This window comes from Uloborus diversus, chromosome 10, assembly GCF_026930045.1.
Source record: "Uloborus diversus isolate 005 chromosome 10, Udiv.v.3.1, whole genome shotgun sequence".
Taxonomy (NCBI): Eukaryota; Metazoa; Arthropoda; class Arachnida; order Araneae; family Uloboridae; genus Uloborus; species Uloborus diversus.
This window is the reverse complement of record NC_072740.1, coordinates 55,257,856-55,284,639: the sequence shown is the minus strand read 5'-3', so window position 1 is coordinate 55,284,639 and position 26,784 is coordinate 55,257,856. Positions and strand designations below refer to the sequence as shown.

General features: G+C 31.9%; 1 protein-coding gene across 1 annotated transcript in view; it reads right to left on the bottom strand.

The window, feature by feature from the left end:
* Positions 1-1,087: 1,087 nt before the first annotated feature.
* LOC129231852 (voltage-dependent L-type calcium channel subunit alpha-1S-like) overlaps positions 1,088-26,784 on the bottom strand; it is a 43,974-nt gene continuing 18,277 nt past the window's right edge. The window contains exons 8-18 of the mRNA XM_054866234.1: positions 14,983-15,184; positions 14,139-14,283; positions 13,479-13,643; positions 11,871-11,938; positions 9,850-9,931; positions 9,695-9,764; positions 9,356-9,578; positions 6,574-6,664; positions 5,593-5,706; positions 5,360-5,517; positions 1,088-1,916 (exon numbers count right to left, since the gene is read on the bottom strand). Coding sequence (XP_054722209.1) covers positions 1,792-1,916; positions 5,360-5,517; positions 5,593-5,706; positions 6,574-6,664; positions 9,356-9,578; positions 9,695-9,764; positions 9,850-9,931; positions 11,871-11,938; positions 13,479-13,643; positions 14,139-14,283; positions 14,983-15,184 — 1,443 coding nt within the window. The 3' untranslated portion in view covers positions 1,088-1,791. The remainder of the gene's footprint in view (positions 1,917-5,359; positions 5,518-5,592; positions 5,707-6,573; positions 6,665-9,355; positions 9,579-9,694; positions 9,765-9,849; positions 9,932-11,870; positions 11,939-13,478; positions 13,644-14,138; positions 14,284-14,982; positions 15,185-26,784) is intronic.

The following is a 26,784-nucleotide window of genomic DNA, read 5'->3' as shown; positions in this document are numbered from 1 at the left end:
GATACTGTTAATTTAAAAACAGTTTTAGACCATCTTTGGGAATTTTTAAAAATTGGGAGAGGTTTGAATACTTTCCTCCAGCAAATTTCCGAAACTGGAATTCCATAAACGCAACTGTTGACAATCTTGGATGTTATGGCGGGAGTGTTTTGTCAATTTACGTTTTTCTGAACACATACGAGCAAAATTTACATTTTGCTGTTAGTAGACAGGGATGAAAGATTTTGCTGTTAGTTGATCGGCCCGATGCATGACTGGCTCACCGGGCAAATGCCCGGTTGCCTGCCAGCCGTATACGCTACTGCCTTGGTGGCTGGTGCAGTTCAAATCTGTCATGGTCACAAAGTCTGTCAAGTTACTATTCAAAATCAATGCCTCTGGGGCGCTGGATCAGGGGTTGCTCAGCTCCTAGTCTGGAACAAAAACAAAAAACTAGGACCCCATCCAACCTGAAAACCGCCACTGTGGTAGTTATGGAGAGTATGGGTGTGGAGACTCTTAAGTAGCTAGACTCCTCAACAGCACAAAGAGCTTAAAAAGCTAATGAAACGAATACTTATGCTCCAGAGCAATTTAATTTCACACAGTTATCAAAATCAATTTGATATTGCACGATATTTTAGCATAGAACTATTAGTGTACTTGTTAGGTGCTGTTTCAACAGTTGCTTGAATCCCAGTCCAGATAAAAAGACTGCTGTCTTCAAAGCCCCATCCAACTAGTTAAACCATACATTGTGGTAGGTACAGGGAACCCTGGGTTGTGTATGGCATTGATTTGGAATGAGAACTTAGAAGACTTTGTGATTGTAACAGATTAAACATGCAATAATCACCATTGGCATACATAGCTACTTTTTTGATCTGCCAGAGAGTGTTTAACTCATAACCCTTCACCGTCTAACAGATCAGGCTGTCTCAGCCCCTGTGCAAGCTATGCACTATGTAAAAATTGCATTATATGTGCTCTCATTTCAATTCATGAAATTTTTAATATCAAATTTGTTAGGCCGTTGGATTTTGTATAAAGCAAGTAGGAGTGCAAACATAAGATTGCATTTAAAATGAACAGTCAATAGATAAGCAGCATTTTATTTTAAACATAGATGTTAAATTAACAAAAAAGAAAAGAAAATATTGCATGAGGCAAATTCCAGGATGATGAAAATATTTGATTTTTTTTTTTTTTTTTGCTAGTTAGCTATTAATATCAAAAATATATTATTTACAAAATACATTATGTACTTGGAATATTAGAATAAAAATTGTACATCATCAGATTCTTGCACTGAATGAGACTAGGACAAAATCACAGAATAAGAGTAAAGTTACATAGAAATGGGTTGCTACTATTGCTCTAAAGGAGAATAAGAAACATACTACATAGCATTAAACATACATAAAGCATCAAAATCCGTTCATAAATTGAAATAATAAATAAAAACAATAAGCAGCAACAATTATTAAATTTGATGTAACAATTTGAGTATATTTTCTATAAATGCATTAAATACAATAATTTTAATCATGAAAACTTGACCATTGAAACACAATCTTGAAAACTATACATATACAATTGTATAAAACATTAAATAAGTTATAAACATATATGATTAACAAGAATGGAATGTAATGAAGGTGTAAAAATTGTAAATATATCTGCTAGCTTTCCTGTGATGAAACTAACAATAAAAACGACCAAACTTACGAGTCATGTACTCTGAGAGAGTGATAGTTAACTTTTTCTTGTAGTATTGTGTTTTTAGGGAAGCTCACACAAAACTTTCAGAAATTATAAGGAATTCAAAGAAAAGTTGACTTCTTCCTTTTCTAAATTTTCTATATCAGGTGGACCTATATCATCTACTTCTAGTTCATTTTCAAACATCCTCTGTAGTAAATTTTCTACATTTTTACCTGAAAAAATATTTTCTCATTAAAATATAAATTAATATATAAAGAATAATCAAAAATACAATACAAATAACTCAATGGCGTACATAGTCTCCACAGTTTACACTGTGATAGCAAATAATGTCTCAATAACAAGGAGTTGCATTAGGCAAGGAAATTTAGAAGGTATGCTAGCATATCTGAAAAATGAACTTTGTTCAAGTTTTCGACTAGATGTGTAAGTGCTAACACTTTTGATGGTTTTGGACAGCATGGTTAATCACCTAATACTCCATGTTTATCGGTGAAAGTTAGTAAATTCTGGAAGAAAGTGATAAATTACCAGTGTGACATGAAATGTTGGGGGAAAATTGGCCAATGGTGGTGTTTCACAGTTGGCCAAAGGTTAGAGATGTCCACTAACGCAATCCCAACATTAAAAAACTGCTCCAAAAAAAAAAAAAAGATTTTTTTTTTAAGGGGATCACACGGATTTAACAAACACTAGTCACTTTTACGGATCTCTGCAGCTTTCGTATGTATCGGGTTTTGAACTTTTGATCTTCGGGTTTCTACACAGCACTTGTCCAATCAGGCTACCATGACAACAATTCAATACCGTTTCCTAGCATTTTCAAGAATTAAGCCAAAGTAAAAAGTTTTATCATTTTACTGCAGAACATAGGTCAAATTAGAGAATGAAAAATGGAATAATGGCAGCAGCATAAACAATAGAAGTCAAAAACGGTTAGAAAGACATCTAGTTACATCTCCGTAAAGGTAAAAAGATTTTATTTTTACTTGACTCATAACTTAGAGACTGCAAAAAAATGTCTTTAGTATCAAGATTAATTGTATACAGGTTACAGAAATTTCTAACAAAATTTCTAAAATGTACAGTGAAACTTTGGTAACTCGACAACCCCATAAACTCGACATTTTTCTTATGGTTGGCCCGATGCTAATTTCAATAGACTAAAACCTCTCTAACTTGACACACATTTTTAGAAAACCTGATAAGTCGACATCCAATTGCTGTTGTAGTCCAATTTTTGCTACCAACTTTCGTTCATATTGACCTCTTCTCAGAATTTTATGCTGCAGTTTCTTGGTCAGTCAGTCCTTTTCTGCCATCACACACAGTAACTTGACATCTGCTTAAGTCGATATATATTTTCACGTTCCCTTCGGGTGTCAAATTATCGAGGTTTCACTGTATATTAAGTTTTTCCAACATACAAAATAACAAACATGTAATTTCAAATATTTTTATTGAAATCAACATTAGTATAAACTTGATTAGCTTGTAGCTTTTCATCAGACATAACAAAATAATAAACTTTCATTGATTAATGAGAAAACTTACAAATTTTGAAATGCATTCAAGGAATATAGTCATGTACTTTTTCATGTGCAATTTCATTGTGAAAAGTTTCGTAACTTAGGAGAAATATTTAAAATCACTTAAATTTGTTTTAAAAAATGGGGAGGGTGGTGCCAAAGCATGACAAATATTTTTTAAACAACATACATATACATTGGCCACAATAAATAGAAATGTGACAGTAATGTTTTGTTCCATGCGGTAGTGAAAATATAATTAGAAAAACTTGTGACTATTATTTTTATTTCAAAAATATTACATGAGTTGAAAGAGTACTGAAAACATTCCAATAACTATTAATTATGTTTATAGTAAAAAAACTATAGCTAAATTTTGCTAATTTCCCAATTACAGCCCAATCAAACTATCTTTAGTTAGCACAACAGATTTCAGAAATAGCTTGGCCTTCGAAAATGTATAAAGTTGGCCCAATGGCACACAGAAACGGTTGGCCCTCTGTTAGGCTCATAACTGATTTGCCAACCCACCAATTCTCAATGCTTTCTATGGGCCACTGTAGACCAACAGTTTGTGCTACTTAGATACAAATGTAACAATGCTTTGAAAAGCCAAATTTAAGTAAATAGGCTGGACCTGATAAGAATAAAAGCAGTGAAGAGTGTCTTAAAATTAAAGCAACTTTACTTCAATGAAAGACACTTATAAATGCTATAAAATGAGCAAATGAATGTAACAACAATAAAAACTGCAGGCTAAAAGGGTCAACAAAGAAAGAGCAAAATAAAAACCAAGCAGAAAGCCAATCTCAAGAACACAACGAAAAACCATCACACATACCAGATTTTGAAATAAAATAAAAATTTTTATTGGAAAAAATTGCAAATAAAATCTGCATGTACTTGTTTTGGTGGTTAGCAAAGAACTGATATTTTTACAACACAAAATATTTGAGCTGCTGGGTGAACAATTAAAGTACAGCCATGAATGGTAAGAGACGAAAGTTAAGTACCAAAGTTAATGTATTACTATTTCGATCATAAATCCAGCAGCAAACAGGACTTCCATTTTTTATAATTTGTCCTATTCTCCGCAAACAGCTTGAAGAAACCAGAAAGAGACAGTTAGAAAGGTAACCAGAGGAAAAGAGAGTCAATCTGTAGTAATATATAAAACTTGATGATCCAACCACTCCAATAATTTGAATTGTGTGAACCTTAAAATTATTATTACTGTATAGTATGGCTCTGGTGAAAAGATGAACTGCTTTGGGCTTGCTCATTTATATCTGGGTTGAAAGAGAAGAAATTTTTAGATTTTCATAAAGTCTATATTTGTTATTGACAGCACAAAATTGTTTTTGAAAAAGTAGCAGCTTTCCTCACCCCTATTTAAACACATATATCTGTTTAAATTTCAGCAGTTTAGAAGTCAACTTATCAGAGCCAAACTATACATATTTAATAGTGATCAAGTAGTTAATTCACCACTATCAACGGTATTTTCTTAAAGTTGAGCACAAGCAAAATTATACTATTGCAAACTAATTAAAGTTATGTTATTGTCAAGTAATTTTAAGAAATTCTGTCATGAGTTCCATTTTTTTTCTTTAAATAATTCCAAATATCTTAGTAAGCAAACTTTGTTTTTCAAAAAAGTATCAGTATTCATTAGATTATCTTTATATGTTCCTTTATGGGTTTTTTTTTTACTAATAAAGTAAAACTGCTCCTAACGGGAGGGGTTTTACTGTATTAGTAAAAACCCCTCAAAGGCCTAACCCCTCAAAGACAGACACCACTCTTATGCGGACAATTTTTAATTCCGCGGTTCCACTGCAACTAACATTATTAAATACCTGTCCTGCGGACACCTCTCTACTGCGAACAAAAAAATTTGTCCCGTTAGTGTCCGCATTAGAGGGATTTTACAATAACTAGGTATAATGCTTATTTTAAGCACATACTATTATTACCAAAAAAACTAGATGTCTTTTAAGGAAAGAAATGTTCAAATCATGTGTTGTGAGAGACATTTAAAATGCAACTTCTTGCACATGCTTTAATCTGTGAGCCTGCATACAATTTGTCATAAAGTCCAATTTTTAAATTAAAACAATGCATACTTTTTGTTAAATGGAATCTTATGTCTGTTTTTTCAGACAAATCTGGATAAATGGAACTCCTCCTTTTTGAATTTCCTTCTTCACTGGATTCAACTATATCTTCTGAGTCTATAACTAAATTATCATTGTCAGTACCACCATCAGATTTTGGAAGGAGCCTGGGAAAAAATTATCATTAAAAATAAAAGCATACAGTTTGAAATCCTTAAATGATCAGCACATTACCATCTTACCTTCCTAATTGCAATCCCATCTCAACAATTTTTCTCTCCACTGCATTCTCCAGTTTACTTTTGCAAAATGAATACTCCAAAATAAAAGCTTCCAGCACAAATGCAGTGAAAATACTAAAATTGAATTTTGAAATAATAGTTGAGACCATGATGAGAACAACTTTGCTACACATCATTTGCATTTATAAAACATTTTTTAAAAATATTTGTACTTAAAATAACTTTAAGAAACATTAAAAATTATATGGTACATTTTCTCTAAAATGTTCATACAGAATGATTTCATTTTTTCATAGACTTATTAGAATGAAATAAAGCAAGTTATAAATGACTGAGTAAAGAGCTCAAAGACTTTTTTTTATTAACATAAGACTGACTAATTTAATATTTGAAGAACAATTAAAAATGGAAGGTACTCTATGAGTCAAATTTTTCAATTTAGTTTTAATGCAAGCTAAAATTCAAGGAAAACATGAAATTTAAATGTAACATTTATACTCAATGTTAACATGTTATATGGTGATCAACACACAAGTGGGACAACATTCCAACCCAAATATTTGAAAAAACTTTTTTTTTTCTGCTCACAATTTGATTCATTTTAAAATATGTTCTTTTTTTCACAGCCAAGTTTTGTAACTGGTACTCTAACTTGACAGGCACTCTACTCACCTATCAGATCGAGTCAGAATGCCCTTGCCAAATACACAATAACTAAGTTACAGTCTTATGTTAAAAATTTGAACTCAGCTTTCAATTAAATTAGTTTGTGTTTCAAATGAAATAGAAACAAAACCAGGCACATTTTAAAAAATATCTAGAAACAATTATTTCATTCAAAGCCACATAAAGGATGCATACATATTCATTCAAAATAAATGCTATAATAATATCAAGATTTCTTTTCTCAAGAATATTTGTTACAGTAAAAGTATTTTAGGATTTCTAATGATTTACAACAATAAAACTAAAAGCACTTACTTCAGAACTATAATGACACAGGACAAATGGAAAGTAAAAAAGTACAATCTTGCTGCTTTACTGGTGACTAGCACAAAGCCATTAGCAATCAGTGAAAAAAATTAAGGATGAATAGCAAAACTTACAAACATATTGGCAAAAAGGGAAGATTAAATCAATAATAAAATGTTTCAAAACTGCTTTCTGTAATCATACTGAGAAAGTAAAATAGTAGCATTAATTATGCATACATAAAACTTAAGGATATACCTAGTTATAATATATATCACAAATCTTAAACTTGGAAATATTCTTCAGAAAATTGTATATAGGATGACATCAGGATTATCTTATACATGGTATGATCCAAAAGTAATGAGCCTTTGTTTAAAAAGACAGATTTATTGAGCTGATCGGTACAACTGCCTAATAGTCTTAAAAATAGGCACCTCCTGCAATAATGTACTTCTGTAGGTGGCTTTTCTAGGATTTAAAGGCATCCCTTAAGTCCCATTTTGAGGTATCTGCAAGGGCTGCCTTGACATGTGCTTGGATGTCCTCAATGGAGTCGAAATGTTTCTTTTTCAGCACTGATTTTAATAGTGGAAACAAGAAGAAGTCAGGAGGCCACAAGCCCGGACTATAGAAAGGCTAGGGCAACACGGGAGCGTTGACTCGGACCTTCTTCAGTCAGAATTCTCGGCACAAGTTTTGCGCAAGCTTTCCACATGCGCAAATTCTCTGTAGCAATGCATTGCACTGTTGTTTCTGATAAGTCCAGGGCTTTTGCTACTTGGAAGAGACTCAAACACCAGTCAGTGCTCAAAACTTCACACACTCGTTGCAAATTTACGTCAGTAAAGACCGAGAACGAGCGTCCAGACATGGTTTTGTTAGTCACCACTTCCTGGCCTTACGAAAGGCCTTGAGTGATTTTTCTACTTGTGAATGGGACAAACATTCAGTCCCAAGCACTTGTTGAAGCATGGCAAACATTTGGGAAAGAAACCAGAAGCATAATTTGATCTCTTTGCGTTGCTCTGAAGAACTTTTCATATCTCCGTGTTACGAATCCCCGTATAGGGGTTAATGTTAAAGTCAATTTTGCCGCTCCAAAAGCTGGGAGGCAACTGACCTGCATTGCGCTGTAAAGCTAACAACCCCCATCACCGTTGCTGTCAAGCGGAGCGAGCTGCAGGGTGTGCATGCATCAGTATAAAGTAAGGCTCATTACTTTTGGATCGCACCATGTATTACTTTAATAAGTCAGCAGCACACTTTTGGAAATATGAAGTAGTCATGCTTAACCAATCTCATTTTGAGAGCTGTTAAAAATTGTTAAAATTATATTTATATTTTCTAAAACAGAAATTATAATTCTAAGCAATATAATAATATATTTAAATAGAAATAAAAATGAAAATTAACTGCTCTAACTGTTTTAACAAAAAGAGATTTATTTATAGTAGTTTAAAGTGTTTCTCAATATTTCAACACTTTGAGGCTTTGTTAGAGGCAACCAATTTCTTCTTTCTTTTCAAGTTTCAGCCAATTAATAAAGACAGTTTAATGATTAACATGAATTAAGAAAAGTATTTTTGACAGTTAACAAGCTATATTTCAAAAACAAACACATATTATGCCAGGGTTACGTAAACTTTTGCAAAGAGCTTGAATTTTCTCATGCCACACCAGCCATTTAATTCTATGATACATATATTCAGGTTTCTATATTTGTAGATTTTGTGGGAAAAACCACAGAAAGTATCTAATGATAACAATATTTTGCCTTTTGAAATCAAGCCATTTTAATCCTCTTAATATATAGGAACAAAGCCACTCTTATCTTTTTTTTTTTTTTAAATTGAAGTAAGATGTCTGAAAACAGATTAGAGATTAGGATGAGTAACTATTACACCATTTCTCTTCACTAAACAACAAAAGTTTGATGCTGTGAACACTTTGCTGTACCTCTAGTCACTACCTGTGGTACCCCAAGGTAAGGTAGCACCCACTTACAGAATCCCTGCATTATACAACTACTAGTGAATAGGATGTCAACTGAATTTCAAAACTATAGAATGTCATTACTTTTTCATCACTTTTCAATAATATTGACCTCTATATAGGAAAGTGTGCTTTTCAAGCAAGAAAATACATGCAAAACTTACACTTTTGGGTGGATTTTATGCCCCAATACATCAAAATTAAATGATCTTCCAATGGGCAAACGAAAAAACGTTCTTACCTCTGAAATTGAGAGTCTAATGAGCACAAATTCATTAATAAAGGATTAAAATAATACAATGCAATGAAGAGAGGCTTTTAAAAATAATTATTGAGGTTTTCTCTCAGATTTTTCAATTCTTTCACATTTTGCTTTCATCTTCCAATACATAAATGTATAGATGAAGTGTATTGTGTTGATTTTTTTCTTTTTAAGTAAATTCTTCTAAGGAAAAGGAAAAAAAAAATCAGTCATTACTGAAGAGATATTTCTTTTTTCCTCAAAAAGAATTGTTTATATTTAAAATCCTCATGTATTAAGGTTCTTTAATGGCTCTCTTTTATGTGCCAAATAATTAAAACTTTGCGCTACATCTCTTAACATTGTAGCTAAACATATGCAATATAAAATACTTCAAATTTGAAAGAATATGATTTGACAAACATAACTGGCAACCTTACATGCATTGTAAAGTCATTTAAAGAAGTTATGAGAGCAGTAGTAAGATGTTTGTACTAATAAACTATATAACAAAAATTAAAACATAATATTACTTTAATGAAGTAAAAAGGATATCATGCCACTGGTTGACAACCATTAGCTCAAACAAAACAACAAATGTATTTAATATGTTGTTGAAATTATTGCTACAATATTGACTTTGATAAAAGGCAGAGTTTTTTAGCAAATCATTTCCACAGTAAAGATGAGAAGGATCTGTGACATTATTATATCCAAAATACCTTATTTTGTTATTGAAAACATCCATTCCTACAATTGCAAACACATAAAACACTACCTGAGGAAAAAAGAAACAAACAAACTGAATTTAATTTTTATTCTTCTACCAATTATTACTGCTAAAGAACAATAAATAATAATATCAATTTTTAAAGAACTAAATATGAAACTTACAATAAGTACTCCTCCATAAGTTAGAATTGATGGACCAAGATTCATTATTGTTGTCACAATTACCTGAAACCTTTAAAAGAAAAAAATAGTAAAAGAAAAAATTTAACACTTGGCTAAATATTATTAGAAATGCATATCTAAAATCATGAACTAACCTTTCGATTCCACCAATAATTTTCACCAGTCTTAGTACTCTTAGGACAAGCAATATATCTAAAGTCCGAGTTTTCTCATCCACTACAGAAATGAAATGCAGGTAATGTGTATGTACATACAAACACATGCAAGTCATGTAATAAATGCACAAGATTATAAATCACTAATATTTTTGAGTAATTTATTTGCAAATAACTGTTTTTTCAACAACTAGTCAAGTAGAACATAAATAATGGGATGCATCCTAATTTTTAACATTAAAAAAATGTTCCACCAAGATTTATGTATAGAGGGAGAAACAAATTTTTGGAAAGGACAGAAAGCTGCAATTTTATTTTTCTCTTTCAATCTTTCATGTGTTCTTACTTTCTAATATTCTACATTAAAAGTATGTGCTTTTTTTTTTCGTGCCTTGTTGAATGCTTTTTTAATTTTCTTTTTGGTGAGCAAATATCCCTGCATATAACTTCTCACCCTAATTGCTCAACAACTCTACCCAGATCATTTCAATACCATTAGGTTTGTAACTCAGAACAATTTTATTACAAGTAAAAATGTGTCCAACCCATTGCACATCCGTCAAAAAGTTGGATGCTTTGTTCAAAAGATATTTGTAATTCTTGTAAGCCTGACTAAATTACCTATTGGTACTGAAAAAAAGGGTGTTAGTTCCTACCCATAACGTAATTGAAACCACCTTCCTACCCATAAAGCAATTGAAACCTCAAACATTCCCTCCTTTTCTGCCACCTTATCAACATCCCTTACCCTAGTCCTTCCGAAACAATATCAATCTACCTTACCCTTCACTCTTCCAATCCCATCACTTATCCTGCAAACCACTGAATTACCTAAAATGACACCCTTTGTTTCTAGCTCTAAAGTTTTAACTAACCACATCCCAGATGCTTCCTTCCAAAACCTCAGTCACCCCTGAATTTTCTGCATCTAATTTACAAGTAATTCCCCACATCCCTTTTAGTAAGCTCTTTTAATGCTAGATGGGCTTCCAAAACTAGCAACTTGGTTTGTAGGTCTGCCATTTCCGCACCTTTTGAGCAAATATAACCCTTTTTGGTAACTAGATCAATACTCCCTTCACTATATATCCCCTCACTCTCCAACATGTGACATATCACAGCATATAACATGTGACACATATATAACATTTTCTGCCTGACTAATGACTGAATTCTGTAAATAGTAACTTTTACGCTTAATTCCATGAACTAAATGTAGCACTTGACATTTCTCAACATTAACTACCATACCCCACTTATCTGCTCACTTAGTAGCAAGCATGATTTAAATCCTTTTGCAGCTGTTCTACTTGTTCTTCATGTTCTACAATCCCCACAACTTTGACGTCATTAGCAAAGCAATTCATATTTGCAGAAATGTTTTCATGAATATCCTTCATAAAAATTATAGACAAGAGGCCCAAGAACTGATCCTTGAAGAACCTCATCTAAAACATTTAGAAGGATCTCCCCTTACAACTACTTTTTGTTTCCTTCTAGTCAGCCAATTCCTAGTCCAAATTAAAATTCTCCCTCCTATTTATATATGAACTAGTTTCCTGAGAAGAGCAACTTGCGGTACCTTATCAAAATGTTTTTGAAAATCAATATAAGCAACAGCTACACATTTTTAATTATCTGAAGTCAGAGTAATCTAATTATAGAAATGCAATAAATTAGTAGCACATGATTCACCTTTCTTGAAACCATACTGCAAACTAGTCAATATTCGTTTCTAAGAAATTCATAATCTTGATTTTGATCAAAGTCTTAAAAATTTTAAAAACAAACAATCTAACAATTTTTAAAAAACAGTTAATGTAAATACAGTCAACTCTCGACAACTCGAAGTCCCAAGGGACTGGCTAAAATGTTTGAGAGTTATAGGTAGTTTCCACAACAGTCTCAAGTGTTTGGCATCCAATAACAACTTCGAGACAAAGGAATATTCGAGTTATAAGCTTTGAGTTATCAAAATCCGACTGTAATAAAAATCTTACCATCAGCATCCATAAATGACTCAATGATAGTTCCTATAATGGCGCCTCCAATAACTAGGAAATCAAATCTAAAAAGAAATCAAAGAGATTTTTTTTTAAGTAGAAATTATATGAAAATTAAACACACACACACAAGCCTCTACTATAATTAAAGTAAAAATAAGTCTGTCATATTGCAATGCAAGCCCTTAATCATGAGAATGATTTTTCTGGCTCATGCATTAAATTTTTGGAATTTCTTCATATGATTTTGTACCTGCGGGATCCAACCAAAAAGATTTTTGTATTTTCAATTTACCTAAAAACTTTTTCAGATAATAAACAAAAACACTATGATTAACACTAAAATGAGTCAGATACGTCTAAATAGACTCGCCAGATTTCTGAAATGTTGAACCGGGACACCAAAGGAGACCCCCCCCCCCCCACCCACCCACTCGTGTCGTGGGCATTCAAAAGAGTTCACTCTTGCCTAGTTTTTGGAGTATTTTAGATGGTAGTTCATTCACAATACTATGAATAAATGGATACTAAATTATAAATCACAACTAGGAGTAATAATACATGACCCAAGCTCAGATAAATTTAAACATTTTATTTCCTACATGCTATTTTTTTCAAATTACTTAAGAAAGGAGAAATACTTTGAATATGGAAAAAAAATGAACAATATTTACATGCACTTTTCATCATGTTGCAAATGACAAAGTAATTATCCTAAGTAATCCTTCACAGTCAATTACTTTTCGAATTTTTTGGTCATCTAAAGTCAAATTTAACATTTTCCCGGATGTGAAGTAAACCAGCCGGGACACCGGAATTTCGTCTGAAATCCGGGACTGTTCCGGTCAAACCGGGACATATGGCAAGCCTATGTCTAAATAAAAGCACTGGGAAAATCTAAATGTAGAGTGACTTTATATATTACATACAATACACCAACAGTTCAGTTATCACATCCAGAGACTGCAGTTTCTTCTTTGTTATGGACTGATCGGTCTAGAATGGTGAATAACCAAGCAGGAGGCAAATTTTATCTCATCGAAGCTGAGAACTTACTGCTAACTTATTGCTTGATAGTTTATACTGTTCAGCATCTAAGTCCATAAACCAATTCTGAAGTGAAAAAAAAAAACATTTCACTTAAAAAAATTGTAAATTTATTCAATTCTAAAGCATTGTCCACATATGGACAGCTCGTAGAACGCTATTAACATTAATCAATGTCAAGAACAGGAAACATGTTTCACGCTGGCCAGGGTCTCCCAAAAGACAAACTTTGTAGATTTATTTACTTTAGCTCATACTTTAGCATAAGTTTTAAGACTATGGACACAATGTAATTTTCTGTCTTTTTATTTTTCTTGCATTTATTCCTTCTGATCCTACCGAAAAAGATTTCGAAAAGCTTATTTTAAGTCTATTTCCCAAGGTATATCTAATTGGGATTTTTTTCAGTGTTTTCTTAAATTACTCCTCTAGTTGCAAAAAACTTTCTTTACAAAAAAAAGAAGTACATGTGTGAAAGAAAGAGAATGTGTGTCATAAGAAAATGAAATGCATCAAAATAAGTATTGAAAATACTTTGCAAAAAAAAAGCACACTTACATGTTCCAAAATCTTCTACAGAAATAAACTGCTCCAAATGTGTAAATTTTCAGTATTATTTCAAGAGTGAAGAGTGCAAGAAAGAACCATTCTGCATCACTTATATCAAAAGCAATTAAAAAGGCATTCAACAAAATCATTAAGTCAAAGAAGTAACGAAAATACCTGAAAAAAAATCAAAAGAAACGTAACATTATATGATATAAAGTCAAATCATAATCACTCATATTTGATTCTAATAAATAGTTTAAATTATGGTAATAGAAAATGAATGGTAATAATGACGAAAACAAAGATCGTTTTTAAAACTTATTGCATTACCAAAACCAATATTTCATGATTTAGTACATTCAAAAATTGATTATATAATAAGCAATAAAGCTACAAACAACAAAATTTGTTGATTCATTCTTATTTAAATAAATCTGGCTGTGAATTTTGGTACGCTAAAATAGCTGTACCAGTCAATTCCATCGATAATTGAAGGTTTACTGTACGGAATATTCTTTTAAATAGCATGTTTGAATATAAAACAATATTTAATAATACTTTAGAAAAAACCTTTGCCATTGATTTATTGTAAATAAACTATGATATAAAAATAGCTAAAATATGAATTAAGTAAAAGTTTCAAAACTAAAGTCAAAAATATTGACTTACTTATGAGCCACATATTTTCGAAGTAACTTTGAATATTTACTTTGATAACAACTTGGGAATACTCGATGAAAAAAGCTGCGTCTATCTTTAACTTCTGACACAGTAACATTTAACAAATCAGCAACTTGTAAAAAATCAACTATACCTATAAAATATAAAAATATGACATAAGTCAAAAAGCAAAAATAAGATCATACATGATTCATTCGCTTGAAAATGTATGTTTTATGCAGTTTTAGCAAAATCTCTACATGCTTAAAAATGTATAAAATATTTTTCATCATGGTCTAACTAACAAAATACATCAATGCATATTAATATTTACAAACTAGTGCGTTTTTTTTTTTTTTACAGTGTATCAAACTTCACCTCTTTAACATGTTACTGTCTCAATATTAAGAAGTAATGAAATGCCTTTGAGCTGAAAAGTAAAAGTTAATATTAGAACATTAATAGCAAATTTGCAGACATATTGCAGGCATGTTTTTCGAGGCTACAAGGAACCTCGTTTTTAATGCTTATGGATAAAGAGACAAACAAAAGCACAAATTGATGGGTGTTTTTTCATTCATAAGCTTATTATCTTCATATTGAAAAAGGATTTCCTTGTAATCCTGAAACACATGTACGAAGTATATCTGCAATTTGTGCAAGTTAACATTGCAATACTATCTTTTATTTATCTCCATATCTTCATACATTTTCCTGTTATGTTTGTTTTTTCAATAGACGTATTTTATGTTCAGATAATGCAAATTAATTTTTAAAAATATATGAGTAAAAATGTATGAGCAAATGTTCTAAAAGAGATTAAGATTTAAAAATGAAAGTAGAAGGAAATTACCAATTTTGTTGTCCCCATCGCTATCAAGAACATACCAGAGTATATTAATCATCATAGGACTACGTGTAGGAGGAATCATTTTTAACAAAACGTTAAATCTCTTAAAGTCCAGCACAAATTTATTATCGATTTTCACCTTTAGTAAATCAAAAGCTCTTGATAAGCTTTGCCTTTTCATGTATACCAGTTTTCGAACTTCATTCTGTTAGAAATACAAAACACATACAATTTAAATTCATTTAGTTTACATATCTTACAACAAATGATATGTAAAAATGAGGAAGATTTTCATGCTAATATGAAAAATGAAAATTATATAAATTCATGCAGTCAAGCATTTGAAAAAAAAAAACTATTCCAACACATGCGTGATAAGTGTTTTCAATTTCACATGCTTAAAACAAACTTACAACTTATAAAAGTCATTCATAAGAGGAGAAAATGTACTTAAAATTTACAGACACAAGACACAAGTGAAGAATAAATTGTTATTTATTTATTTACTTATTTATTTAACTTTTTGGGAACATTAATTGATCCAAAAAGCATCCTAAAAGTATTATTTTGTTTAATATGAGACAATAAATTAGTTTCAATATAGAAAAGTTGGAACATAGTGTTTTTTTTTTGCAACTGGGGCATTCCAAGGTATTTTTGACATTTATGTAGAGTCCGTAACATGACCTTTTTTGCCATAACTTTTTAATTTACTGTTTGATTAGCATATTATTTTATTTTGATCTTTTCCTACAAACACACCAGCTCAAATTAAAATAATTTGCAAATCAAACAGTAAACTAAAAAGTTACGGCAAAAAAGGTCACGTTACGGACTCTACATAAATGTCAAAAATACCTTGGAATGCCCCAACTAATAAGCATTATTTAACTCTAAAGGGTTATTTCTTTCCAGGTCAGAATACATTCTACACCCATATATAATTAATAAGTTACACAAGTGTGAATCCAGAGAGAATAGCATCATACCCCCCTCCCCCCACACAAATACATGCACAGAGATGGCTTAAAACTTAATTTTTAAAGTATTAATTTCGAGAAATTTGCAGCAGAGATTTCCCCCATAGGTGCACATACATATCATACTCCTGACCACAGATTTTTAGTTTTATCCTCTTCTACTGAAACACAAGCCTACAGAGAGGAAAGTAAATAAAATATTTCCAAAGAGGAAATCTAATAATGAAATACATGAAAATAAATCCGCTTCAAGCTCTTAGTGCTATTGCCTTTTATTACTCAAAACAATAAACAAATTATACCACTTGAAAGGACACCCAATAAAAAAGAATTTAATATGGACAATGGGGCAATTTTCTTTTTAGGGTTGAAGAGAAAATAAAATGCAACCTCTTTTAATAAGTAATTCAGCAGTGGAATTGAATCCTGTACAGGCTATGAAATATTATGCTGAAAGCTTTGGTCTCAAACAAAAATTTTGTAGTAAAATTCATAGCTCTAAACTAGAAGTAAATTTTCTTTTTAAAGCAACTATCAAAAGGCAGGAAGTTCAACTTGTTTTCTTACACAAAACTTTTATATAAAAATAACTTTTTCATTCAATGATTTTCGTATACGTTAAATGAAAAGTTTTCTTTTTCAATCAATAATGGAGAATGTATCCAATCAAATTCAAGTTCAAACGCTTATCCAATACAAGAAAAGTTATTGGTGATAACACCAAGCATTGTTATACAACAATCCAATGTTTAGTTTTGTATCGGAATCAAAGTCAAAATCTGGGAGTTTTGTCTCGCTAACTATAGCTTTTCATTGAAACAAATTATTTTTCTTTTGTCAATAAAAAGTGTAATTCCATAATAGTTTCCCGTTTATTTTTAAATTTTGAGCCAGCAGGAAAAATATTTATGAGAAGAAACCCACAAAATTTATTAGCACAGCATTGCTGTGTAGAGTGTAACTGTGAATTGAACAAATACATCTTTTGTTTTTTCATAAATAAAACCAATGGAGAGAAAGTTAAATGAATATATGCTCAGTTGCAAAAAATATATACCTATCCAAGAAACAAGGTACAACCAAGAAATTTTGAATTGCACATAGCGTGTTCCTGACGTATTAACAAAATATATTTTACGTATAAACAAAAGCATGTATTAAACAGAGAAAAAAATTATTGCAAATTTGTAAAAATTTAAAAACAAATATTTGGGTTAAAATGTATGCTGATTATGGAAGGTTGTAAAACCTCCTGCTGCCATACTTTGTGGAGTAAGAAATCTTATTAAGTTACTAATGTCTACATCTGCAGTAGATTCTGCTATAAAGGTAATCTGATCTCTTGTTTGGTGGTACCTATAGATGGATACAGTTGCCTTTGCTTATGTCCTTTGTGCATGTTTAACTTTCATCACAATCTGGTTGCAGTTCAACATGTGCTATATCTATGATTTCCAGTTACTTCAAGATGAGTTAGCTAAATTTAATATTTTTCATGAAGCTTGGAATGTTCAAAAATGAAGTCTTAATTTATGCTATGTATTGGTTTTGGTTCTTCTTGGAGTAAAAGAGTAAGATATCGAAAGAAACAAATTCTAAATTTCTGTGAAGAGAAATTGTGATTTTGTCGACCTTTTTATGAATATATCTATTTCCTATGCGTATAAAATCGACAAAAGTCATCCCATCTCAATCAGTTTATTTTTGCAAACATGTTTTAAATCAACCTAAGGTGAAAAAAGATATTTCAGTAGATATTAACTTCACATGGTCAGAACTTTAATTTGTGTACAAAAAAATCTTAAGCAAGGAAAAAATAAATATCCTCTTTGCAAACTTCAAGTGTACTTCCAGGTAGTTCTGCAAATAGTTTATTTTCTCTGAGATTCATCTTGTTCTTCATAGACCTAATTCAGCTTATATCCAAGCGAACTTCCTTTTTTTCCCATACCAAACTATTGGTGATAAAATTTTCTACTAAATTAGAAAATTTTTCTTTTTCATGCACCAGCTGGAATGAAGTTTAAAACAGCTTTGAATTTCTTTGAGGAATAGAGACTTATGCAAACGCGATCGTGAAGGAGGGTCATGAGGGTTAAGATCCCTACCACCTTTATGCTACTGACGGTAGCTGAGAACAGCGTTTTGAAGACTTCAATTTCGAACATAAACCACTGGAGAGCTCCACACCCCTATTTGTGCTCGACTATGACACATATGATCTCCCCTCCCCTTTCTTATTGTCGTATGTGTGTGCAATTGGACCAATTTCAATGATGTTACGGGAAGAGATGGGGTTCTGAAATAGAAGACTTTCTCCAGGAAATTTTTCAAAACTCAAGTCTTACAAATTAAATTTCAGGTTAATTTTGATGACATTAAGGAAAAATGGTATTTGGAGCTCTCATCCGAAACATTTTTGAAGCCTGAAGTTTCAAAAATAATACAGTTTTATATGAGCATGGATGTTGTTAGTGGGAGAGGGTTCCAGAAGTCTCCCATAGCAATTTTTCAGAATCGAAAAACCTAAATTTCAATGGTGAAAGGAAATAGGGTTTCAAGGGCTTGTCCCTAGAAATTTCAAGAAATTATTAAATTTAAAATTTACAGTTATAGACTCCATTTGTGACATTGAGATATGATTCAAAACCATGGATATGATTCAAAACCGTCCCCTGGAAATTTTCAAACATAAAAATTTTTAAAATTCTGTTTTAGACAATTTTTAATAATCTTAGAAGAAATCAAATTTGGTTACCCTCCCTCTTTGACTACCTCCTAATCCCCTTTTATTTATTTAAAAATGACATAAAATTAATATTTTGGACCAAACTACTGTTTCGCAGTAGTACCTTAAGTTTTCTCTTGTTCACTTTACTGTATTTCATATATCTTGCCTCTTTAGCATCTTGATAGTTTTATCATAAATGGAAGCACGAACACTGTTAAAGTTCCTTCATACTGGTTTCACTTTTAGCTGTGCAAAGCGAATTCTTATTAAATTTCTGATATTACTAGGACACTAAGGAAATGAATTCTTTCTATATAAAACAATGCAACGGAGTGTTTAAAATTGAAATAAAATTAAATGTTGCAATTTTAAAGAATTTGCTTACTGAAGGAAAAAAGAAAAAAAACGGTCTGTGTGTTGAGCCTTGTAAGCTTACACATCATGGAGCTGTATTTATATTTACTTTTGAAATTATTTGTTACAAAAAATTATTGAAAAAAAAGTGTTACCATCCAAGGCATTTTATGCATGAATGAATAGCTACATAATACTGCTGTGGGCAGGCAAATGGCAGTATAAGCTAATATAAGGTTTTGAGATAGTTGAAGAGTCATATAGTATTCATTACATACATCTTATTGGTATAGTTACATACATCTTATCTATATTAAGCACTGCTGATAGCTTGCAGGTTATATTGAAAGTAATGTACAAAATAGAAAAAAAAACGTAGCTTATTTCTTTATGTCTAAATAAACAAATTTTGCAAATGATTTTACATGAGTTTAGAGAAAAAGAATCAGTTTAAAAATTTTCAATAATAAGTTCATTTTGTCCTCTTATGTTTCATAGCAAAATTAAAGACACAACACATTCTACAAAGGGTGGAGTGCTAGAATTAGCAGGATGACAAGAACAAAAATTAGTAGCCATTCAACAACACTGAAGACACCTCACCTATAAAATACAGCATCTGCATATATGAATATGTATTTCCTATAAGAAAATATTATTACATGAATATATAACACTTATCTTATGACTCACAGATTGAAAATGAAATACCAAATGAAGTTTATACATGTTTCACACTACACAGAAGTGCACCAAAATAATATTTTACAATTAAACAGAAAAAGAAAAGGAAAAAAAAAAGATTCTCCTCACGTCAAGGGAAAAAGTTTTCAGTTCTCTAGATTTTATTTACTCATGCCATAAATTTAAAAGGACAACTTTAATTAATAAGCATTATCTTTTGATAGTTTTCTTCGAGTTTCTAATACATATTTATATTAAATACATAGCACAAAAATGTATGGGGTCAGAAGAGCTGAAGCGGTCAATAATGTACAGTGGTTATTAGGGTAGTTCAAAAAATACATGTAAAAAAATGTTTCTTCTAGATAAAGGGGCATCTTCAAAATTTTTAGACTTGTGGATAGTAATATATTGGAAGAATTTTAGCGTCTTATTTCAACTGAATAAGGGTGCTCAACCCCTTAACACAAACTTCATATGTATGGAGAGGGGGTAAAAAAAAATCAATTGAACTGAAAAAACAATGCTATATATTACTATAAACACTAGTAATATGCAGATATTGCAATAAAATAATTACACTCAGAAACATTGAAAATAGCGCCCCAAGAAGGAAGCATTGAAGTGAAATTTAGCGTACGGGATAATACAGATGAGAGATAAACTTGATCCCAAAATCTAGACAATTAAACAAATACAGGCTGAGAAATGAGATAAATACAATGCTAATTCAACAACGCATTGGATCTCTTTTTGCTGCAATACATGACGCAATACAGTTCGACATTCAGCTGATTTAATGTCTGATGTTGTTCTGAGGTAGATGGACCCCCAAATTTTGAACAGCTACTTCTAAATCTTGCACACAGTAGCATGGCGACATCTGGCATTTCAGCTGATCCCATACATGCTTTATAGGGGACTAGTTGGTGGAGCGGGCTGGCGATGGAAGAGTCTCAAAAGGATGTAAGAAGTCTTGAGCAACTCTAGCTGTATGCGGGCGAGCATTATCTTGTAGGAAAGTTGCTCCTAGAGGGCCACTTAGGAATGGTCCTGGATGTCGTTGCAGAATGTTATAAACATAACGTTGGATCGTTAAGGTTCCACGTACCACAACTAGAGTAGACCGGTTATCATAGGCTATAGCTTCCCAGACCAGTTTGCCCGCTGTGCGGGTAGTGTGTCATGCAATAGAATGGGTGGACTGGTACCTTTCTCCTGGGTGCCTACACATCTGTGCATGGATATTATCTGACCCCAAAACGAATCAGGATTCATCACTGAGCACCACCTTTTGCCGGTCAGTGACATCCTACATTGCTCTGGTTTCGCATCATTGCAGACGGAGTTGCCATGTTTTGGTGTTAAAGGCAGTACATGAAAAGGGCGCTTGGTCAGCAGATTTACTTCCGCAAGACGTTTGGAAATGGTTCAGGGAACAACTGCTACCCCTACGTCCGTCTGTATGGTGAAACGAGTCACTGTGAGGTCCACGAGCCCGTACTGCAAACAATCCTTCCATCCTCTCTCCTCATGGTCTTCCCAGTCGCTCCAGACTGGTTTTTTTTTGCACTTGGGTACCATCTTGTATCCACTCCCTTCAACAGTTTCTAACGGAAAACTTCGAACGATCCAAATGGGCAGCAATACGACTCGTCGACCAGCCCATAATTTTCATGCTGATGATCAAACCTCTCTCAAACTCGCTCAACTGTGAGACACGTTTTCTAACTCGTCTACTTGGAATCCTTTACTCATTAAGGTTCTCCGAAAATCCGGCTGTCATCGTAACATTTACAAATCTTAAATTATGCACTGGTTTATATAGCACCTTTTCCCCGATTTCACCGATACGGTAGGGTAAATGGTCATACGCATTGACATCAAACTTGGATCATTTGCATATCAGATGTCACTCTTCTTATATGCAAAATTTCACAATTGTACCTTTCTTCTTTCTTGGGGCGCTATTTTGAATGTTCCTGAGTATATTTACATAAAAATAACTGGGGAAATGAAATGTTTCTAAACTTGTGACATTTTCTATACTACGGCTAATGTTAAATTAAGGGGTCATTGAGCACCTTCTGAAAATTTGAGTAAGCTAAAACTTTTACAGCATAATACTATTAGTAAGTAAAAAATAGGGGGTGTCTTAGACTTAAGAAGCTCAAAAAAAAAAAAAAAAGAACCACCCTAGCATGGATTAAATAAATGCTATATCTTTGAAATAAACAGAAGAGAGAATCATATTTTTTTTAATCAGATTTAAATAATTAGGAGTTAGTTTTAAATTCAAAAGTTTTATGCTGGAAACATTTTAAATAGTGAAAAAAGTCAATTTGTTTCAAGAAACATTTAGAATCTGAACACCTCTTTACACTTCACTGAAAGTTTGATCATTAGAATTTTCATCAGATTGGCTGTACAGAAAGCTTGTCACAAGTCTGAAGAACACTTCCACAATAACTGATAGGCTGGATTCGTTTTATATAATATTTTAGAACAACTTGTGTAAGATGGGGTAAAGTAATCATAGGTTAGGTTCAACATTGGCAGATAATAGTTGAATATCAATTTTACGTAACATGTATTGTTTTTAAGTTAGATGGGATTACATACATCTGAGCTTAAATGTAATAAATACATAGATTTAAATTACTGCAAAGATTGTACTCCGGTATTTGACAAACTCTTATAATTTTTCTGTGATCACAGCTTTCAATTTATTTTAGTAGAATAATTTATGTCCAAAAAAGACTTCTGTTAAATATTAACAACAATACATGTTGAGAACTTGTACCATTTTGTCTACATTGATGAATTAGACAAAGATTAATTAAAAAATGTTTTTTCCTTCTGATTTTTAATAAAGTAACTTGGGAGTTCCAACTTGTTTGCTTCACTCGCCAACCCCCATTCTCCACCTGGGGCGGCTCAACGCTGCATGCGGCAGGCAACCATAGATGATTTTAATGTTTTTACCCCTGGATATCTGCAGGACATCCGGGGTGAGGATGTCCTTAGGATATCCTCAGGACTGGATGTCCGGCCCCTTAACGTTTAAAGGGACACAGGGCGGAATGGCTTCCCCTGGAAGTCCTGTATCTAATGGCACCAGGATTGGCCTGGAAGACATTGTCAGTTTGGAGGACATAGGGTTACACACACACACAGCTAGAGAGATGCGCACAGGTTTTTAATAGTACAGTAAAACCTGTAAAGTTAACCACCTTTGTAAGTTGACCACCTGTCTATGTTGACCGCTTTTGTCAGGAACGGAATTTGTCCTATCTTATATAATGAAGGAAAACCTCTGTAACTTGACCACCTCTCTATCTTGACCACCTGTCTATCTTGACCACTAATGTACACCAAATTTGGTTTGGAGTAGTGTAAAAAACCCTTTGTAAGTTGACCACTTGGTTTATTTTTTAAAACTTAATGTAGCAAATTATTTTATTTTATATTATTTATTTTATAGCTTTCCAAGAATATTTTCGATGCCAGACTAGCATTTTACCAACTTAATAAAACAGCATGACTTAACCTCCTTATGAGTTTAACCACATGGGAAAACTACTAAAAGAACCCTTTTATTCTCCGACCTTGTTTTTTTCTTCTATTTCAGATTGCCTTTTGTGTGCCTATTTGAGATTGTACTCTCTGTTCAATGAAAACATGTGTCGGTAGAAAAGTACGAAGTATTATTTTACCAGTTGCAATATTTTGTGGCAACACTGGAATTGTGCTAGAGTAAAAGTTACTTGCATTGCAGTATTTCTGGTGCAAGGGATTAAGAAATAGGACATTTTCATTTTCAACTGCCTTTTAGAACTATGAGAGACCAGCTTGTTGCTCTTTGTGTCATAGTTTTACATAAAATGGCTTCAAAAAGAAAGTTAGTTGAACTTGAGATTGAAAAAAAGCATCAAATATTAAAATTAATTGAAAAGGGAGAAATCCAGAGAAAATTAGCTGACACATATGGAATTTCCAAAACTAGTGTCTAATAAGTGCACCAAACTTCAATAAGGAGTTATTTTATTGAAAAGTAGATCATCATGGTTATAAATGTATTAAATGTATATGAGAAAAAAAAAATAAGCGAAAAATTTGTTGTTTTTGATTAGCTATGAATTTTTACGAACTATTAATATCAAATTACTTTTATAAACAATGATTTTTTTTTGATCAATTTACTGAAATTTTAAATTTACATGATACATTATACGTCATTCTGAGAAAAATAACCTCTAAAATATTTGAATAACATTTTAAATTATTGTTTCAAAGTAATGTTAAACAATGAAAGTGAGTTGAACAGTCAAAAAATGACATGGTGCAAGAAATGACAAAAAAAAAAAAAATCATTACCCCCTTTATAAGTTGACCACCTGTCTAAGTTGACCACCAAAGTACTGCACCGCAAGTGGTCAGCTTACACAGGTTTCACTGTACTAGCTGCGTGCCCGGCGTTGCACGGGCTACTTAAAAAATGAAAGAGATGTCCAATTGATGTTTTTGTATTACTCTGACATCAGTTTCTAAAGCGCTAAGGAGTAAATAAATACACGTAATGCAAGGTTTGCAATACACCGGTAGAGCATATTTTTGGCAAAAATCTCTATAACGTTAATCATAGTTATCAATGATACAAGCTATGAGTATTTTCAATCAGCACAAAAGACGAAAATATATGCATTATCAACTATAATCTGTGCTCACATTAAAATGAATTACATATGATAGACTATATCTGAAATATTTATGTACAATTACAATCAGCTTTTTACATGAAATGACACATGCTTTTTGGTTGATTAAGTGAAACTAAAGCACCAAGACTGAATAAATACGAATAAGCATTAATTTAATACCAAATCATCATATTCCAATTTAGCTTTAGTTAAAATCCTTAAAAACAATTTTTTTTTTTTTTTGTTCAACTCTTTCACTTAAAGAAATCCAAACAATCTTAATTTAACAGGTTCTTTAAACGATACAAACTATTTCAAAAATAGAAACAGGAAGGGAAAAAATAGTTATTACAGTTCAAAAACTCACCCATGTGATGGGAAAAAGTCCAACAAAATAAACATAATTAGTCGCGCATCCTAAATGTACCAAAATATGAGGCCGGTGAATGATAAACTTACACTACAATCAATAAACATAGCTAAAGAAACAACTTTCATATGCTGAAAAGAGTTAAGAACGTTGAATGTAAAAAATAAAAAAAGGACAGACGATAAAATAAATGCTATGTCCGAATAGAGCAACCAATTTTAAACTAATTCAAAATGATATTCTAGATGGAAACGTTGTTTTAAGATTTGGTCAGCAGACAAAAAAAATCTCTTTTAAAACAATAATTAGAATTTTACTTGCTCACCCATATGCAAAATGGCAACAGGAAAGAAATAAAAATTCCTGAATAACGTTATGTTAATTAACATTTTAATTAATATCTCTGCTAATTAAAGTCTCACAATTATGAGATTGGTCCTATTGTTTTGTTTGGACAATTTCGAATTGATGGGTATCTTGTTTGACTCTTGATTCGCAGCGGTTCTCAAGAGAACATCTTTCTTCAGACAGACAGACAGACGGACGCGAACAGATCTTAATATTATAATGGATAGACTTTTTTTCCAAACTATATAGGATAAAATTGCTTAACAAAATATTCATATTTTCCTGTTTCAGCTGAATGCAGTCTAGTTGCATAGAATTCAAGAGAAAATAGAAAACAAGTCCAATTAAAGAATGTTGAAGCTTTGATTGAAAAAACTTCAAATGTGAAAAAGTTTTATTTTTCATGATAAAAAGCAGAAATGACTTTAATTCAATCAAAAGACTCTGCAACTGCAAATAACCAAGATCATCAGTAACCACTTAGTGTTTCTGTGGATGATTGGGAGTTGATGAAAGATGAAGGGAAAAAAGTTTATTGTGCAGATTTACTAGCAGTAAACTAACTAAACATTGGAAATTATCACACCTTCCTAAAGACATTGGTGAAATCAATGAGGAAAATAAGAAATACTTTGTGAGCCAATTTTTCTTCAATGAACGCATCACAAATTTGAAATCTGATTCAACTAAAGCCAATTTCTTTAAAAGAATTAGCTGTGTTGAGCATTTTTAAATATTATGGTTATTTATGATGGTTTTATTATTACAGTAAAATCCCGCTATAAGGAACTTCAGGGGACCACAAGTTTTATTTGTTGCAACAAAAATTTTGTAGTCATGGAAATCAAGCAATGTAATAGCAATTCGATTGGAACTGAAAATTTATTTCACCGAAACGGATATTTCGTTGTATTGGTATTCGTTGTAACAGGATTTCACTCTACTTTGTAACTATGACCACTGTACTCCCCCTCAAGTCATAACTACATATGAAAAAGGAAATGTCACAAGACAATTTAAATATTTTTTTTCTGCATAAGATGCAGTGCAATGTGTTCTTTATTAAAGCGATGTAAAATAAAAGCAAAACAAATTTAAGTTAACAAAGAAATTATTGTAAATTATTGCTGCCAATGTAAATTATTACAGTGGCAGCTTTTCATTATTTCTTATAACTTGAAAACACTAAAGTGATATTTAATGCAATTGAAAAGGCATTATTAAGAATGAGTCAAAAATATATTTCAGAAAAAGGATGATTTTCAGCATAGGATATGCAAATCAGACAACAAAAAAAAAAGCTTGCTTATACAATATTTCATTTAGAGCTATGTACAGGCTTTTTAAGAACAACTTGAGAAAAGCAACTATTTAACACTGAATTTGATCATTTGAGAAACACACTATATGTTTTAAAAATCTGAAACAAGAGGGAAACTACGTAAAATTGTCACAAGAGTAAGTTTTGCAGTTGAGTAAGCATACTTAAAAGTATCATCACAACAAGCATGGAATTCCATACCACAAAGTGACATTTGGCAGCTGTATGACACAAGATACCCATGCCTGCAGTTTTGTAATTCAATTCTGGAGGTCACATCAGCTATTGTAACAGTATTTCACACTTGAAATGCATTT